Here is a 19309-nt window from a genome sequence, read left to right as displayed (position 1 = left end):
AATTAAGTCAAACCACAAACTGCAATTCTGTATGAGGCAGCATGTGCTCCAGCATGTTGAGCCACAAAAAAAAAAAGTTGCTTCTTGGCCTGGTGTTCTTGCATCATCAGTTGTCACTGGTGATGCAATGGGGATAAAGCTTTAAAAAAAAAAGAATTTACTGGAAACAATACTTGAAATCAGACAGATACATATATACACTGAATTCTCAGTGCCCCTGAACTTTTAAATCAGAACAGAAAGTGCAAATGATAATAATAGCAAGTGGGGCTATAATGCAAGTACAATTTATATTTTGTGTTGACAAATGTCACTCCCACTCACTTTCCACTTTCCACTTTCCATCCCACGCCTTGAAATTACCTGGCAGGCTGCAGCCCAGTAAGGAAACCAATACAGGATTTTATAATGCTGTATTAATCCGCTTAAATTCGCCACTCTATTGTGCCATTCTCCATTTGAATGTACAGTTTTGGCAAATTAGCTATGTTTGTTTTTTCTTTTCTTTCTCTAAACTCTTCTAACCCTTCCAGAAAAGTCCCTGACGTTTTTTTTTTTATATTGTCTTAGTGTCCCCAAATACTGTATCTGAAGTCTCTTTTCTTTATCCAGAAAAACATTAATGCCCTTGTGAAGACATAACAGGCAAAATTCCTGATCTGGCCAACTGAGAACGGCAAAGCAGAATGGAAAGCAGAATCTATTTATATCTGCTGTTTGAAAAGCTATGATTATCAAACCACTACTGCCGGTTTGGTGTACCATTAGGTTTCATCAGAAAAAAAAAACATTTTGATGTACAGTTGAAGCCAAAAATGTCCACAAAAAAACAGACACCAACGACACCAGGAGTAGCACTACTGACCTCTACAGGCCAGACTTCTGACGCCAGTAGTGGTGGACAACACAGAAATAACATTTGCCCACTGCTCACTCAGGGTGATGGGTTAAATGCAGAGGACACATTTCACTGTGTGCACCGTGCTGTGTATCACATGTGACAATCACTTCAATCAAAGAATTGAACAAGTTACATGTAATTCATTGCTTTACTGTAGGAAAAGGTGTAATTCAATTACAGTTACTTGTTGAAAGATTCTTGATTAATTACATTTTAATATTGTGCACAAAACCTTGCCGATATGTCCGGAGCTGGACTGCCCGCGCACTGTATCCTGCCCCCTAAAGCCACCCCTAAAATGTTGAAGTAGTAGCGTCCAGCCGGTCCCTCACTTTGGCGTGTAACTGAATAGCCTGTCTCTATTTTATTAATAGAGCCAGTTCACCAGCAGCCTCGATAAAAGCTTCTTTTCAATCTAACAGTCCTTGAGAAGAATTCTTGTTTTTTGGCAGAAACGTGACTTACGATAGAACGCGGTAAAATGTATTTCTGTGCAGCAGGTTTTAAAGTGCCACTCCTCCTTCAGTAAAGCCTCGCAGGTAGGTTGGGGTATAATGGAAAGCTATGGCAGTCTTTTCTGTCAACAGCAAATGTTGGTTACTTGCAGCATTTCTGAAATTCCGGGAGGGGTTACAAATGTATGGCCTGTGGTCTAAGACTGTAAAAATGATGTAAAATAACATAACACAATGATCAACAGAACAAAATGAACGGCAAAAACACACTATAAATATTACAAGCTAGTTGTATTAATATTTCTTACCATAAAATGTATTAACATGTAACACATTGTTTTTGCTTTAATATAATTCACATAATCCACAACCCAATACTGCCCCCACACGTCAGAGCCAGAATGAAGCACGTTCAACAGGTGGCTTGATCTTTTATCTAGTAAATCCAGTAATTTCCCAACCCTCCAACTGGAGGACCATGTTCCATGCAGAGTGTGAACCGAGCACACACACAGTAGAACTTCGAAGTGGAAACCTGCTGTGGTCCAGACACGTCTCGTTCACCCGTGTTACCAGTTTTACACAATAGAGTAGCTGTTGCCTATTAACACTGCAATATGCTTCTCACTGAGGATTCTGGTACATCACACACTGACACAAACACACACACACACACATTAAGGAAAGAAAAAAAAATCTGTCATGTGATGGAATGGGATTTACCTCTTGTTTATTGGATGAGGGGTGTGAAGGAGGTGGAGGACAGTGACTATAAATACAGATGGCCACTTCAAAGTTCTGGGATGCTGACTGAACCAGGCTTCCCATCTTATTTACATTTCAGGCCATCATCACCCACCTCATCATGAACCTGTATGTGGTATTCACCTTCATTATCATGCTCTGTGGTGAGTAGTTAAGTACCCATGTATGATCAGCATTATATATAATAGGCCGCAGTTATTGTTTGTGTTGAGTAATACATTTATCTGTTAGACCAGATTTTTTTAGGAACTTTTATTAAGTAATATATGTTTAATAAGCCGATGTGTGAACCACTGACACACCACAGCTAGCGTATCTGAAAACGTGCCAACTGATTTGTATAAGAATAAAATGTAATAATGATGAAGGCTGTTGCACTCTGCTGTGTAGATGCATGCATGTAGAAAAAAATCACGCTGTGGTCTCTGCTTTCACCCCAATACACAGCACGGACGCGGTTTGTTGTCATTTAAAGCAGTTTAAAGCAGCATTTATTACAGTCAATTTTACAATAAATACATTATTTTCAAGTTTTATCTGTTTGGAGGGGAGGAGAGGGCGGATCTGCCGTTACCGAGCAACCGGTGACGTGTTTGGCTTTTACCTCGTTTTCCTGCAGATGTAAACGGCAGCAGATTCGCCAATTTCAGACTCCCAAGTGAAGCGCGAAGCGCTGAATAAAACGTTGGTGGAGTTGTTCCGATACGAATCTCCAGCACCAGCTCATTTTATATCGCGTCTGTATATTGTCATGTGTCTCTTTTACTTGTAATGCTGCTTCTGCCGACAGGAATGCGGTTGAATTTAGCCTTTACTGGCAAATTGTACGGGGTGCAGTACACCCCGTTCTGACATCGGACTCAAGTCCGGCGACTTGTCACAATAAAAAAACACATCCGCTTCTCCGGAACTGTTCCGGGCGTGTTCCGATCCACGAGACGCAGATTTGCCCGATACCTTGTGTGTTGAAGTCGAATCCCGCTGGTGGACTCCACTTTGTTTATTTCCATCGACGTTTGCCTAAATCAGGAAATGTGCTAAACAAACTACGTTATTTAACAACGGACACAAAGTTTTATTTGACGGATATCCAGCTTTTCGTGCCTCACTTGATAGTCGATCTCGGAATCTGACGAATCTGCAGAAAACAAGGTAAAACACGATGAATCGTACCACCGACTGCGTGAGACACATAGATGACGACACGCATATAAATAGCATATAAAAGTCTTCATGACGCCTCGTAAGCGTTCTGGCCAAAAAACACGCTGTGGTCTCTGCTTTCACCTCAATTCACAGCACGGACGCGATTTGTTATAATTTAAAGCAGTTTCGGCTATATCATTGATTACAGTCTATTTTATAATGAGTACATTTTCTTACACTTGAACTGTAAAATGCCATACATATTACTGAAAACAATACCATTGCAATCTTTTGGCTTTCAAATGTGATCATAACTTTACATACATATAATTTCGCTTAAAGTAAGTGTTAATAATACAGGTATAGGGCAGGAATTTATGTCTTCTGTATCACGTCATACAATTTGATTTGTTAAAACAGTGGTTCTCAACCGGTGGGCGCGAGTAGGCTACAGGATGGGAGGAAAAAAATATTTTTTGGTGATCTTTGTTTGGATTCATCGGATCTATTTTCGCTGAATAAACCAAAACAGTCATTATTTCATCAAAAACGTAAGTGACTTATTATTATTAACTTGTTTGTTGAACTGTCATATGAAATCAGTGTCAAATTTTCAACGAGCAGCGGGTGCTGCCGTGAGCCCCTCTCCCGTCCTAAAGCCCTCACAGGCGGTCAGTCAGAGCAGAGAGGAGACACGCCCCCTCCGCGTCCAGGCTGCAAATGAATCGCGCATGCGCATTCATTTTTCTCACACAAAAACAAATCACTGCATTTAAATCGATCTATCTATCTTTGCAAGGTGGTGTTTGGGATGGGATGGGGGGGGGGGGGGGGGGGGGGGGGGGGGGGGGGGGGGACGACTCAGGGACACAATGGTAGTCAGTGGGTTTTAACCTGGGAATTCCAGGTCATAGGCGAGTCTAACCCACTAGGCTACTACCACACCTATCAAGTGTGATGCAGCTAACCCCCCCCCCCCCCCCCCCCCCCCCCACACACACACACACACACACACAACTCAGTGCTGTCATACTACACCAACCATTTTGAACCAGTGCATAACGTTTTAAGGCCATTTAGTGGGTTGGACCAGATTGGGAGGTGTCACCAAACGTGCCAGTAAAACCTCCAGCATGTGGGATCTGTAATAATTTTTTTTTTACAAGATAACAACCATACATAACTTTCCAATATGCACAATTTGTTCTGATGTTGATCTGAAAATTGATTCTCATTTTGAAATTGGTCAAATTGGGTTGGATTCATGGGACTAGGGCACTAAAAGTTCCACTTTTGGATTGTATTCACAGTGCATAAAGTTCTGCGGCTTGTCTTTATCGGTATCCAGTCAAATATAATCGTACAATAACACTGACACATTTAGTGTGGGTGTGGTATAACATTTCACTGCTTTTAAACAGGTTTTCCCATCCTCAGAGCATGTGGTGTGCTTTTGTGATGAACAGCTAAGGTTTCCCTGAATTAAATGTTCTGTTTATGATGAGGAACTTTATGATGATTCAAGTTTGAGTCAATAAAAATGTATATATTTCACAAACATGACAGTTTTTGTAGACATTAATATTTTTCTGTATGCTTGGTTATTGGAATCTCCATACATACCCCCCCCCTCCAATTAATAACACAAATTGATCAAGTCTCATGTAGTCAAAATACAGAAAGCAGTAAGTAAACTGCTTTTTTATCAACCCTTTCATATCCCTCAAAAACAATAATAATCTCAATAATCTCTTGGAGAGACATTATACTATTAGTATCCATACCATGTCCTCTGAGAGCAAGGTTTCTCTGTTAAAAAGTAAAAAAAAAACTGAATTTAAAACCTTAGTGGCTTGCTTTTAAGGAAATGTTTGCATATGATTTTAGTAAATGTTCAAAACGTCATAGGGTAAGAGAGAAAGATCCGCATTAGGCGGATTCCATTCGACAAGGCACACATAATTCTGAAAAAGTGTTTTTCTCACAGTTATCAGGGATTTCATGATTTATATTTCTGATTTCAAATTAACTTGGCCATTTATATAGTTATCATGTCTTGTCAGGATATCTGTGGTGCCTTCCACTTTCGCTGTGATTTTTTAGAAACACAAAGCACAAGCAGTCAGAAAACCCCACAGTGGCTATTTGATTTTATGTCACATATTCCATATTCAAATAAATGGCCAAAAGATATCTAATATAAACTTGAACTGTAACGATTTAGCAGAAAATATAACAATTTAATTTGCATTCATGTGTGAGTGGTTTTAATTCTGTGGTTGATGGTTGTTTATTGAACAGACTCTACATATCCAGTATCTAGCAAGAGCTGCAACGATGGCCCTGACCCTGTTCTCAAGTGCTGTGGTGGTGGTAAGTTAATATCCACATATACATTGTGTTTTCATTCTGTTCATTAGTTTTAATTAATTTGACTACTCACAAGCTTTATGCTAATTGCTGGCCGTAATTTGTTCACAGTGGTCATTAACACAACTACTCATCTATGCTGTGGAAGGCACGGGCATAAAGTGAAATCGGAAAAGATGCACAATGGTGCTTGTTGTGGAAACACCTCCTATGATCGAATCCAGGAATGTTGCTGCAGCTCTGGAGACCGTCTGGAAGTCAAACCCCGGGAACTGGACAGCGATTGCTGCAAGCAGGATGTCCTGACGGTTCAAGGTGAGTGCTTTTAACACTGACTGCCATAGTCAGTCCTGCAGTCAATCCTGACAGAGCCCCCCCTCCAAGGGCTACGCCCTGTCTCCGCACATCCCCTCTGACGCGTCTTGCGTCCTTCCCTGCACTGTGCAGGGAGGTGGTCCCGGAGCCTCCAGCGGCTGTTCCAGGCACCCCAGGCTGGTGCCTTCTGGGACCTTGCAGCCCCCTTCGCTGCACGTCCTTTTCTCCAGTTCCCCCGCCTGCTGGACGTCTTCGGCTGGGGCACGTCCAGGCAGAGGGAAGGCGGCTCGGTGACCGGAGGTGGGAAAGAGTCTTCCTTGCGAGCAGTGTTGGGTGTAATAATATTACTTTTATCAGTAACTAGTAGTGTGTAATAATATTACTTTTTTCAGTAACTAGTAGTGTAAGGCATTACTCGTCTGAAAATTGTAATATTATTACAGTTTTCCCGAGCTAGTTACTTGCGTTACATTTGCCAGTAGCACCTTCATCGCACACAACACAGAGAACAGAAGGGAAGGGGAGGGGAGGGGGGCGTGAACGGAACAGTGATTGGTCTGGGTTTGGCACGAGGGATCATTTACCATCACCGATTGGTTGACACCCGGCAGCAGAGCGGCACCCGCAAAGACAGATGGGGAAAATGGAAGCGTCAACAACGGCAAGCTCTTTTTCAGAGGAAGGTTCCCAGCAACAGAAAGCTAGTTTCGACGGGTGGAGATTCAGTCATTTTGAATATGTTCAACGGATGGAAAATAACTTGACGGTGAAGTGCACACTCTGCCCGGGGAGAAAGCTGCTCTCCACCACTTGTATCTCTACCTCCAACTTGAAGAAGCACCTGCAGCGACAGCACGGACACATCAAGCTCGTTGCGAAGCGACAGAGTGACATGAACGAGCAGCCCCACAAGCAGCAAAAACTTTCATTTGAACATAAAGTACTGCCAACATCAAAATCCGAGATAAATAAGCTTGTTGCCTCGTACGTACTAGAAGAAATGTTACCTCTTTCTACTGTCGAATCTACTTCGAAAGATAATCTGCAAAATACCGATATCAGGGACAGACTAGCCGTTTTCCGACAAGAAAACCTTCACAATGTACCTAGAGAAAAAAATGTAACTAGTAATATAACTAGTTACTTTCTCCAGGGATTAATAAAGTAAAGTAAGGCATTACTATTTTTGAGAGTAATATGTAATATATTACTTTTTTGAGTAACTAGCCCCAACACTGCTCGCGAGGCAGTTCCAGCAGTGCAGTTGCTGGCTGGCGACCTCCCGTCGCCCTGTTCCACCAGCTTACCCCTACATTGCCGTCTTCCTCCTCACTGTTGTCGCACCTCTGAGATTGACGTGGGTCTCCACTGACCTTGTGACAATCCTGGATGTGCACGATGGGCAGAGCCATCCCGGCACCGACCGCCCAACCGGCGTCATCCTCGTCGTAGTCCATGACGACCTCGTACCCTCGGAAGTCACGTGGGTCTTCACGGACGTCGCGACGATCTCGGACACGTGCGCTGCGCAGAGCCATCCCGGCACCGACCACCCAACGAAAATCCATGTCATCCTCACTTAAGTTGACGTTACGACTAAGTTGATCAACATGGCTTCAGAATTCCTGGGGTTTTCCAAGAGTCTGTCATACGAATTATTGGACAGTTTTTCCAATGACCAGTTAGTGGGGGTGTCGGAATTGTACCAAATTTCATTAACTGGTGGGGATAAACGGTTAATAGATACAGTGTTAAAAGCTGTAAAAATTGGACTGGTACAGTAGGGTGTCATTGGATCCAGTTGTAAGCCTAGTAGCCCCCCTCCAGTGGAGGAATCATTACAGTGTACAGTGCTGGCAGTGTAGAGACCGAGATGCAGTTAAAGGAAATGTCACTGCAGGAGAAACAAATGCAGCTTGACGGTGCCAAATTACGTGCAGAACGGGAAGTTTGGGCGCTTTGTGAACGGGAGCTGGAACATCAGCTCCAGATGAAGAAGTTGGAACATGATCTCCAGCTTAAAATGTGGGAAGGGGAAGAACGGGAACGTCGACACTAACTAGAATTGAAACGTATTCTAAATATGCACATTCTTCACCCTCGTGCCTGAAGTGTACAGGCAAAAGTTCAGAAAATGTAGAAAAACCGATCAGCTTACATTTGTGGAATTCACCAGAGAAAAAGAAACTTTATTTGACTGATGGTGTGCGTCCAGTAAGGTAACCACATGGGATCAGCTGCGGGAGTTGATGTTACTTGAGGAATATAAGAATTGTATTCCTGAAGCAGTGGCAACCCATTTAAACGACCAGAAGGTTTCCACGTTAGCACAGGCTGCTGTGTGTGCGGACGAGTAGTCGCTTACACATAAAATCGTGTTTTCACAATCACAGAAAAAGGGCTGTGGAGAAGGTGTGTGGGGCGGCAGAATATTTTCCAGATCTCCACCAACTGCGCCGCGAGGATCTCGGGCGTGTTTTTACTGCCATGAGACTGGCCATTTCATCGCAGATTGTCCAACATTAGAAAAGAAAAATGCGCAAAGAGGACCTGCATCAAAAGGGGTTGGTTTTATTTGTGCTGTGAACTCGCCTTCTAACTTAGATGCGTCTTTTGAACCGTTCGTGTTACGAGGTACCGTCTCTCTCACCGGAGGGCGGAGATGAGACCCCAGTCCGCATTTTACGTGGTACCGGAGCAGCCATGTCTTTCATTTCAGAGGGTCTTTTACTGTTCTCTGGGGATTCATTCTTTGGGTTTAATATTTTAGTGCAGGGGATTGAGTTGGGCATCGTGAAGGGGGGGGTACTTATAGTACTTCTAGTGATAGACACTTCCACCGAGTGACCCAGTCCGGTCGACATGGATGCTGAGTTTGCAACAGTTTGCAACACTTCTCATATGCGAGCTCGGTCGCATATGAGAAGTGATATTGATTAGGCACTTTTATTTCTGCGCTGGGTTTAGCATTTTTGTCCGCAGCACAGCCACCTCAGAGCCCCGTGACAGGTGACGCTGTTGCTGACAGTCAGTAAAGAAATATTTGACCCTGGTTAAGTGTCGTTCTGTGGTTGTTCGTAAGGAGGATCTAACGAGGAAGTCGTGGCATATTTCTGGGAAGATGGAGTTTTGATGAGGAAGTGGACTCCTCCGATCGCTGAGGATTTCGTTTGGAATTCTCTTTTCCAACTAGTGGTTCTGCTTAAATTCAGGTCGCAGGTTTTAACATTGGGGTACGATAATGTCTTTGCGGGTCACCTGGGAGTAATGAAAACCTACAATTGGATTCTGCGGTACTTCTTTTGGCCTGGTTTAAAAGCAGATGGAGCAAAGCACGTTCGTTCATGCCGTGTCTGTCAGTTGGCTGACAGACCCTGACAATACCACCGGCGCCACTTTACCCTGTACCAGTTTTAATGGAATAATTTTTCTTCGTCTAGCACCTAACAATCTCTGAGCATGCTCTTCACTGACAAGTCTGAGCCTTATCAGGGCTCTTAGTCTGTAAACTCAATATTCTATAGAAATCGAACGAGAATTGCTGGTGTCTTCCTCTTGTAAGTCGCTTTGGATAAAAGCGTCTGCTAAATAAAGTAAAGTAAAGTAAAGTAGTGCCTATCACCCTCAGTCACAGGGGGCGCTAGAGAGGTTTCACCAAACTCTGAAAACCATGCTTCGTGCTTACTGCTTGGAAAACCTGTTATCGCTGCAGCATCAGTTTCTGTCCCTGTTACTTACTCTCTGGCTGAGGATGGACTGTATTTGCGTGATGTCCCTGTAGCTTCACCCCGGCTGCAGAATAGTACAATTCTGCAGGATTTAGAAGCTTATTTGTCTCATTTGCCTGCAGCAGACTGTAGACAAGTTAGTAGGTTAATTCAGTTACATGCTGCTTTGTTCTCTGACATCCTGTAGGTACGTATGTCATGCAACATGATGTTGACGTTGGTGGTCATTCTCCCATCAGGCAGAACCCGTATCGGCTGAATCCAACTAAGCGAGCAGTGATGCAGTCTGGAGTGATGTACTTGTTGGAGAACAAGCTGGCTCTGCCGAGTTGCAGTGCATGGAGTAGTCCATGACTACTGGTTCCTAAACCAGACAGGACCTTTCGGTTCTGTACTGACTACAGAAAGGATAATATGATCACTAAACCGGATTCTTTTCCATTACCGGGTGTTGAAGACTGTGTAGACAAGGTTGGTTCTGCCAGAGTTGTCATGAAATTAGACCTGTTGCGGGGTTATTGGCAGGTTCCGTTGACTCCACGTGCTGCTGAGATCTCTGCTTTTGTTTCACCTGATTACTTTCTGCAGAACTCAGTGATGCCATTTGGGTTACACAATGCGCTACTACCTTCCAGCACTTAATATGTAAAGTGCTTGCTGGAGTCCCTTGCTGTGAAGCTTATCTATACGATATTATAATCTACTCAGCCACGTGGACCCAGCACCTTGAGACACTAGAGTCTGTTTTTAAGTGCCTTCAACAAGTGTCACTAACCCTTAACCTCGCAAAATGTGAATTTGGGAAAGCGATCAGGAAAGCGATTAGGTCAGGATCAAGTTCGGCCTTTGGAGGCCAAAGTGATGTCTTTTCCTGTCCCCACGTTTTTAGGGATGGCTGGATTTTATCAGGGGTTTTGTAAGAACTTCTCTGACGTGGTCTGCCTGTTAACCAAGCTGCTTCGTGGCAGCGCATCCTTTGTTTGGTCTGCAGACTGCCAACGTGCGTTTAAGGCTGTGAGGTCTCTTCTTTGCAGTTCTCCAGTCCTCGCTGCCCCAGATTTCCAGCGCCCCTTTAAGTTGGACGTGGATGCCAGTGCTGTTGGAGCAGGATCTGTGCTTCTACAGGAGGATGAGTATGGGGTTGATCATCCGGTTTCATTTTTCTCTAAAAAGTTCTTAAAGCACCAATTGAACTATAGTACTATAGAGAAAGAAGCTCTAGCCCTGATTTTAGCACTGCAGCACTTTGAGGTGTATGTTGGGTCCACGACACTTCCTGTCCTTGTTTTTTCTGATCACAATCCTCTGGTGTTTTTAGCCCGTATGAAGAACACAAACCAGCTTATTATGTGCTGGTCTTTGGTACTACAAGGTTTTAACCTAGAGATTAAGTACAGGGACAATGTTTTAGCGGACACCATATCACGGGCCTTTTGAGTTTGAAAGTGGTGTTAATCAACATGGGATGTTGATTCTTGGTGGTGGGGGTGTTACGTCCCGTGGTCATGTGATGTTTTGTCTGTGTTCTCGGTCCTGTTTGTGGTTTCCTTTTTGTAGGAGGAGCCTGTAATTTATGGAACTCCTCCCAGACCTGACTCTGATTTGTGCCCCTGTCGGAGTGAGGCCGTTAAAGATGGTGGGGGTCTGTTGCTAAGGAGAAAAGAGGAGAGAGGGAAGGAAAGGGAGAATGGGAAAATCCGCCAGACAGATGCCATGTTTACAGTAGTCTACCCAGTGCTTTTTCGTGGCCTGACTGTGTTTCAAGGCGTGACTTGTACTGTTTCGTTTTATTAAAAATGACCTTGTTCAAACGGTTTTGACGTTTCCCCTCCCTCTTTCTAATTGTTCACGTTCCTGACTTAGACCAGGACGTAACATTAGAAGCCCACCAAATTACAAGAAAAACAGCCTCCCTCTGTACCTATAACATTATTTACCACCTTTAACATTTTATAGTCCTAATTAACATCTGTCAATCAGTACATGCATCACTACATTTAAAACTGTTCCCCTTGTGAGGGCGTGACAAGACAACTTCCGAATCGGGAGTGTCTACCTGACGCAAAACAGCAACACAAAATTGGGCACGGCACCACCACAAAAATGTACAAAACGTGGCACATACACAGACATGAGCAATTAACACAGGCGGCATCCACAGCTTCACAGGTTTTAACGTATAGTGATTGTCATTGTGATACACAGCACAGCACACGGTGACACAATGAAATGTGCCCTCTGCTTTTAACCATCACCCTTAGTGAGCAGTGGGGAGCCACGACAGGCGCGAAAGTCACGCTGTGGTCTCTGCTTTCACCTCAATACACAGCACGGACGCGGTTTGTTGTCATTTAAAGCTGCTATATCATTTATTACAGTCTATTTTATAATAAGTACATTTTTTTAATGTTTTATCTGTTCGGAGGGGAGGAGAGGGTGGATCTGCCGTTACCGAGCAACCGGTGACTTGCACGTGCACGTGTTTGGCTTTTACCTCGTTTTCCTGCAGATGTAAACGGCAGCAGATTCGCCAATTTCAGTCTCCCAAGTGAAACGCGAAGCGCTGAATAAAATCCAATGAACAACGTTGGTGGAGTTGTTTCGATACGAGTGTCCAGCACCAGCTCGTTTTATATCGCGTCTGTATATTGTCGTGTGTCTCTTGCTGCTTCTGCTTGGCCGATTTTAACTGGGCTTACCGCGCAGTCGTAAGGACGTACTGACGCCGCTGTGGATCACACGACAGGAATGCAGTTGAAATCATCCTTTACTGGCAAATTGTACAGGTGCAGGACATGGACGGTCTAGTTCCAACATCCGAACTCAAGTCCGATGTCAGGGACGGGCTGCTTTTTACTTTCGCAAAGCACAAGCAGGCAAAAAACACATATTCCATATTCAAATAAATGGCCAAAAGATATCTAATATAAACTTGACCTGTAACGATTTAGCAGAAAATATAACAATTTAATTTGCATTCATGTTTGAGTGGTTTTAATTCTGTGGTTGATGGTTGTTTATTGAACAGACTCTACATATCCAGTATCTAGCAAGAGCTGCAACGATGGCCCTGACCCTGTTCTCAAGTGCTGTGGTGGTGGTAAGTTAATATCCACATATACATTGTGTTTTCATTCTGTTCATTAGTTTTAATTCAGCTTAATTTGACTACTCACAAGCTTTAATAATGCTTTTTTATGCTAATTGCTGGCCGTAATTTGTTCACAGTGGTCATTAACACTACTACTCATCTATGCTGTGGAAGGCACGGGCATAAAGTGAAATCGGAAAAGATGCACAATGGTGCTTGTTGTGGAAACACCTCCTATGATCGAATCCACGAATGTTGCTGCAGCTCTGGAGACCGTCTGGAAGTCAAACCCCGGGAACTGGACAGCGATTGCTGCAAGCAGGATGCCCTGACGGTTCAAGGTGAGTGCTTTTAACACTGACTGCCATAGCCATGGATTAAAAGAATAAGTATGTCTGAACGAACTCAAAGTGACCAAAGCTGAATCTGTCTGTGCAGTCAGGTAAACCTGCCCGTGCCATTAAGCCGTAAGAAAAGAATAAATGTAATCAGTAGGGCTCTTCCTGGGCATATGCCATTACTAGTTGTAAATGTGGAGGGCTATACGCCACACATGCACGCCCATGCACGCTCACGCACGCACATGCATGTATGTAACCCCTTTTTGCCGTAATGTTACAGTCTACACTGGGTGAGTCACCCTCAGGTAGCCTAAACATCACAGTTATAATAGTTTTGGATTTTTCATTAGTTTTTATTTCGTTTAGATTTTTTTTTTTCAAATTCAGTTATTTTTAATTAGTTTTTAGAGGCAGATTTACTAGTTTTTATTAGTTTTGATATTTTGAAATTGCTTAGTTTTAGTTTAGTTTTTATTAGTTACAGTGTTAGTTTTAGTTTTTTTTTTGTAAATTAGGATATTTGTCAGGTGCATGAATCAAAATCACCAGAATAGCCTTATCCATCTTAGCTCCGATGAGGTTATTGACTCTTGCAGCTCCGGGTGTTTTGAATTTTGGTTCGAGTGAAGTGGTGAACTTTTTGAAGGTAATCGAGTCACACAGTCGTGTAGACATTCCAGTCTTAATAAACATATTTACCAATGCTTCTTCTCATTTGTGGTGTTCCTGCGTATTTACTAGCCAGCAGCTACTTGGTCCATTATGGATGCTGTAGTATCACGTTCCTTTCCCATGTTACCTGGCCTGGCTACCGCTTCTCTTGCGGGGGAGGGTGGGCGAGAGGCTAGCTTGTTCAGGTACTCTTGGTTCGCCTTTTCGTGTGAGCTTTTCAAATGCACTTTCAGATTTGTGGGGTTTTTCCCCTTGAGAAGTATTCCACATATTGTATCACCTGCTTCTACAACAAGGCACTTACTTTTATTTTTGCCACTGTCATAATCAAAGAAATCCCAAATAGGACTTTCTTCCGCTTTCTTCCGACTTTCGCTGCAGCCATCACGCTAGCCGGCGGGGTCACGGACAGACTATGGACACGTGACGTCACAGACCACGTGTTACCATAATGGTCAAAAACCTGGCTTAAAACTGGCAGCGTGAAGTAAATAGATTTTAATTCAACCCAAAAGATTTATTACAAAGACGAAAACGAAAGACGTTTTTGCTATAATATTAGTTTGTTTAAGTTCGTTTTGTATACACACAAAACAGTTTCAGTTAGTTTTCGGTTTTTTTTTAACTCTTTATTTCAGTTAACGAAAATGCTTTTTCAATTCTAGTTTTAGTTTTATCGTTCGTTTTCGTTAACCTTGCTAAACATACAGGGAAGCAGTTCTTTTAATTAAATGTTGTAATAATAAACAACTAAAAAAAGCGTCCCCGATATGGTTTGCGTTTATTAATCAGTCAAAACAATGTTTTTTTTAGACTATGCATGAAATGACCCTTTATGAATTTTATTACTCAGAAATCTAACAGTACAACATCCGAACATAACGACTTCAACATAACGACATAACGACTTCTCTTTCACACTCACACACATTCAGTCTTAATAACTATTAACGCTTTTCAGGCTTGGAACTGATAGACAGGACTGGGCAAGCACCAGATGCATACATAAACATAAAAAAGTATTACAGTGTTAATATTTGCATTCACTTTTAGCCTTGCTAGACTAATAAGGATAGATAGATGCTGTCACTGTACAAGTACACAGTAAGATAACATTTGCCTGGGGGGGGGTTGCTACCGGGAACCCCAGGACTGGCAGGGGCACGCCTGCGAACTGTAACCGGAGAACTGGAGCCATTGCTGGGGAGGCCAGGAACTGAAGGTACAAATGGGAGGCATCTCCCATAAACATGGGTTCTGGTTAGAGAGGCAGGCATTATTGAGCAGTCTGTGGGCCGGGCCGGCTGACTTGGTAAAAAAGAAGGAAGATGGTTGCCATTGTATCCTTACACAATGTTGCTGTTTGTTTTACCCTGTACTTGAGAGACACCATCTACCGGAATCTAATTCCTTGTATGTGCTTGCACATTCTTGGCCAATAAACACGATTCTGATTCTGATAATGGCTCTCACGGTGGTTCCCTGGAGTCCCAAAGCTTCAAAACAGGTTTAGAACCTTTTCCAGACTGATAAATGCCAAATTCTCATTTGTTTCTGAATTGCTTTGGATCTCGGCATGATGTCTAGCTTTTGAAGATCTTTAGGTCTACATTGGATGTAGAGTTTTGTCATTTGGATATACTGGCAAATTCTCTGAAACGCTTTTGTAGACGTCTTATGTTAGAGAAATGAAATGCCCATTTCACGGGCAACAGTTCTGGTAGTCAGCATGGCAATTGCGCGCTCCCTCAAAAGGTATGACATCTGTGGCAGTGTGCTGTGTGTTCAAACTGCACATTTCAGAGTGGCCATTTATTGTGGCCAGTCTAAAGCACACAATATTCATGCTGTCTATTCAGCACCTTGATATGCCACAACTGTGAACAGGGAACTCACTATTACAGATTTGTGAACAGTATTTGAGAGTATCATTTGAGGGTCTTTTGTGTATGTACAGCATTATATTTTTGTTAATTGTAGCTCAATATGGGGAAGAGGACCAAAGGTGGGATTCCGGAAACTAATTCTTGGAAACTATGCTAACCAAGTCCAGTGTCATTATCTCCATGCAGCTATGTTCCCTACAATAGATAGTGACATTACTCTGCTCTCCTTTTTTGCTGCTGATGCTTGGCTCAGCTGCTGTGGTGGGAGCTTGTATAGGGGTGTGGGGGACAGGCTGTATCCACTGTATCGCCATCCACTAAACTAGACAGATTTTATTTTTTTCTATACCCAGTCATTGAGTAATTTGTTTCCTTTGACAACCTAAAACCGCAACATTGAGATTAATGGGAGAAATGTCTGTAGCCACTGGAACACTGAGCTGTCTGATCAGGTGCTGGCGGGTCTGTTTCCTGACCGTGTACAGTGAGAATAGGATGTTTTTGTGGTTATGGGATTAATAAGTCATAAGGAATTCCTTTAAGTAATTGTCTTCAGGAATTCCAGACATAAGTCGAAAGAGCCAGACAGTGTATAACTGGTTTCAGAGGAACAACTGGCAGTCTGGCTGTACATGTATTATTATCTGACTAAAATCTGTTTTTTTTTTTCATCCAGGTTTCCATTTGAAGAACTTGACTGCTAAAATATGCCACAAAAACGGTACAACCACACATTTATTAAATAATGTAGGCACATAATTAGTCAAATTATATACCAGTTACACTTCAAAAAACATTGTTGCTAATGAGTATGACTGTGTGTGTGTGTGTGCTCAGTGGTCCTGGGAACAGTGGCTAATGTGTCTCAGAGTCAGGGCCAGTGCTCTGCGGAAATCAAGAGTGTCCTGCTGATTCAAGGATGGACCATCATACCCAAGCCTAACTTTCACCAGCCTCTGGGCAACTGCAGCCTCCATCTGATGAAGCAGAACCAGACCTACCTCTGGGCCATGTCTAACGGTCATCTCCTGCTTATATCTGATCTCAGCAGCATGCCCTCACCAGTTTACTCGGTGCTGTTTCTTTGCCGGGACGTGTTTGCCAAATTTTATGACACTCAGCAAGTTCTTCGCCCAGCCACTATTGATCCAAATTAACCAAGCATTATATAATCAACTTTTATTCAGTGGCTTACAGTACAAACAGTACAGTTTGCTTTAACTTAAGTATTTAATAACAGTTCTCTTAAGGAATATATTTAAACATTCAAAACTCTGAAGCCTTATTAATTTTAGGCAATACAAGGCTCCCAACTAAGTGGCGGAGAGATATGGGCACATGAGTGTGTTTGATTTCTGATGGTGCAAGGCTTGGATAAATGGGAAACTTCACACTGCCAATAGTGCAGTTTATTTTTGTTCTTCCTCATCCCCTCTCTTCCATTCCATCTCTATGCAGGTTTGTGGATTTAGTGGGTTTTTTCTCTCTCTCTCTCTTTTTCTCTCTCTTCTCTTGTACTCTGCTTCTTTACCTCTGTAGCATGCTCAATAAACACTTCAGCTGCTCTGTATCCACCTTTCTCTGTCTCTCTGCCTGTTGCTCTCCCTCTATCCAGTCTCACCTCACCACACTTCTGAAACCATCTCTCTCTTAGGGTTGGAAAGATGCCTTGCTCTACTATAAGCTCAATTAGTCACCCAAATGCTATTCTCTCTCCCTCAAATTATATATAAATCTTTTTTTTTTTTTTTCATTAAAAAATACTATTAATACTGTAAAACCAGGGTGCTCCTCCCAGTTGGGGTGCTAGCAATGGCTGATAAAGAGTGGCTGTTGGGGTATGGTTTTGGTGAGGTCACTTCCATGGGAGGGAGGGAGACAATGACAGCAGGTTGCTCAGGTTACAAGCTCCTATCAACCCACCCATTCACAAAGAGGAAAAAGAAGAGCACCGTTCACACACACACACACACACACACACACACTTGTACGGAATGATAATGGTACAGAATATGCTGCCAGCTAGAACTAGTATCACATTTAAGGCTTTGAAGTGTGTTGTTAAATGACCATATAATGTGAAATGAGGATCAGGTGAGATACCTTTGAGAGATTGGAGGTCAGGTCATGTCAGGAAAGGTCAATGAAAATAGCTCAGGTGCGAGCAATTAACCAAAAAGACAAGCCTGAAATCATTTTATTATTTAAACAAAACTAATATGCAAAAATGGGCCAGTCATCATGGGGCACTGTGAAGAAGCCAAAACTAAAAATCTAAATTAAAATGTGGAAGGTGCATGTAAAATGTGCCATGGCATTTCTCGACAGGCTTACCTAGAATCTTTTTTTTTTAATGGTCCTTTTAAATGTTTGTCTATTCTTATATTAAAATGCTGGGGCTAAATATGACAATAGTTTACCCTTCAATAATGAATGTATTTAGATTGTTTTATTATTGTTGTTGGTATTATTATTATTATTGTTCTCATAATTTATCTCAGAAGCTCACCATTATAAGCGTAATGAAGACATCCCCTGTCCATACTTGATACAAATGTGTCAGATATGAACTTCTTCAATTTTATATTAGCTAGAAGTAAAAGCTATTTTCTCAGGAAGCCTTTTATTAAAATGTTCTATTAAATTATGATTGTTCTTAAAAAAAATGGTTATTACTGTTAAAGTCCAAGTGATTGCAAGATTAGAAAGAAAATTTGTATGTTTTTATATTGTGCATTGTTGTGCAGGCTGTCAATGGATTCATTTCAAATTGCTGGGGCTCTGTACTGTAAATAAACATTAAATGCATTGTTTTATTTAATAATTTGTTGCACTTTTCTGCATTATTTTTGTATTTTAAAAATATCAACATTTTTATAATGTCAGGTAACGTTGCCAAAGTTTACAAGAATTCAGGTCTAGGGATCATGTACTAAAAAAAAGATGTTTTAGGCTTCTAGGATTCAGGCAAAGCAAACTTAATGTAAGGTTATGTCCAATTTACAATTACTGCATATACCAGAATTACGTATTCAGTCCTCGGTACATTTTATAAATCAGGGTACAGGGACCTAGGGAGCCCTCTAGGAGTCATGTAGTATGAAAATATTTAGGTTGAAAAGTAGTAGAAGAAAAAAACAGGCAATGTGGTAGGGAAACAAAACCATCTCCTTTTTAAGTTAAAGTGAAGTGATTGTCACATGTGATACACAGCAGCAGAGCACACGGTGCACACAGTGAAATTTGTCCTCTGCATTTAACCAATCACCCAGGGTGAGCAGTGGGCATCCATGACAGGCGCCTAGGGAGCAGTGTGTGGGGACGGCGCTTTGCTCAGTGGCATCTCAGTGGCACCTTGGTGGATCAAGATTTGAACCAGCAACCTTCTGATTACGGGGCCGCTTCCTTAACCGCTAGATCACCACTGCCCCATCTCAGACCTAATTATACAGTATAGTATAAGGTCTACTTCCTCATGCTTCGCATCCAGCAGGTGTATTGTTACATTTTTTCCACCACCTTTTTCATTATTTATTTTTTGTCTACCACCTCAACAATTGTTTTTCTACCACTTTTCAACATAAATACTTTCCTACTACATGACTCCTAGAGGGCTCCCTAGGTCCCTGTACCCTGATT

The 19309-nt window shown here is 42.3% G+C and overlaps 1 protein-coding gene across 3 annotated transcripts in view; it reads left to right on the top strand.

Annotated features, from left to right (window-relative positions):
* The window catches only part of LOC114769763 (galaxin), a 34866-nt gene extending 16456 nt beyond the window's left edge, over positions 1 to 18410 (top strand). The window contains exons 1-8 of one of the 3 annotated variants that reach the window (XM_028963085.1): positions 1235 to 1377; positions 2201 to 2264; positions 5569 to 5640; positions 5749 to 5952; positions 12709 to 12780; positions 12909 to 13112; positions 16347 to 16391; positions 16508 to 18410. In XM_028963085.1, the coding sequence (XP_028818918.1) occupies positions 2222 to 2264; positions 5569 to 5640; positions 5749 to 5952; positions 12709 to 12780; positions 12909 to 13112; positions 16347 to 16391; positions 16508 to 16827 (960 nt within the window). In that variant the 5' untranslated portion in view covers positions 1235 to 1377; positions 2201 to 2221 and the 3' untranslated portion in view covers positions 16828 to 18410. Of the gene's footprint in view, positions 1 to 1234; positions 1441 to 2200; positions 2265 to 5568; positions 5641 to 5748; positions 5953 to 12708; positions 12781 to 12908; positions 13113 to 16346; positions 16392 to 16507 lie in introns of those variants that run through there. The other 2 variants (XM_028963084.1, XM_028963086.1) reach the window with 2 other exon arrangements.
* Positions 18411 to 19309: the final 899 nt, after the last annotated feature.

This window comes from Denticeps clupeoides, chromosome 19, assembly GCF_900700375.1.
Source record: "Denticeps clupeoides chromosome 19, fDenClu1.1, whole genome shotgun sequence".
NCBI lineage: Eukaryota > Metazoa > Chordata > Actinopteri > Clupeiformes > Denticipitidae > Denticeps > Denticeps clupeoides.
This window is presented reverse-complemented; position numbering and strand designations above follow the sequence as displayed.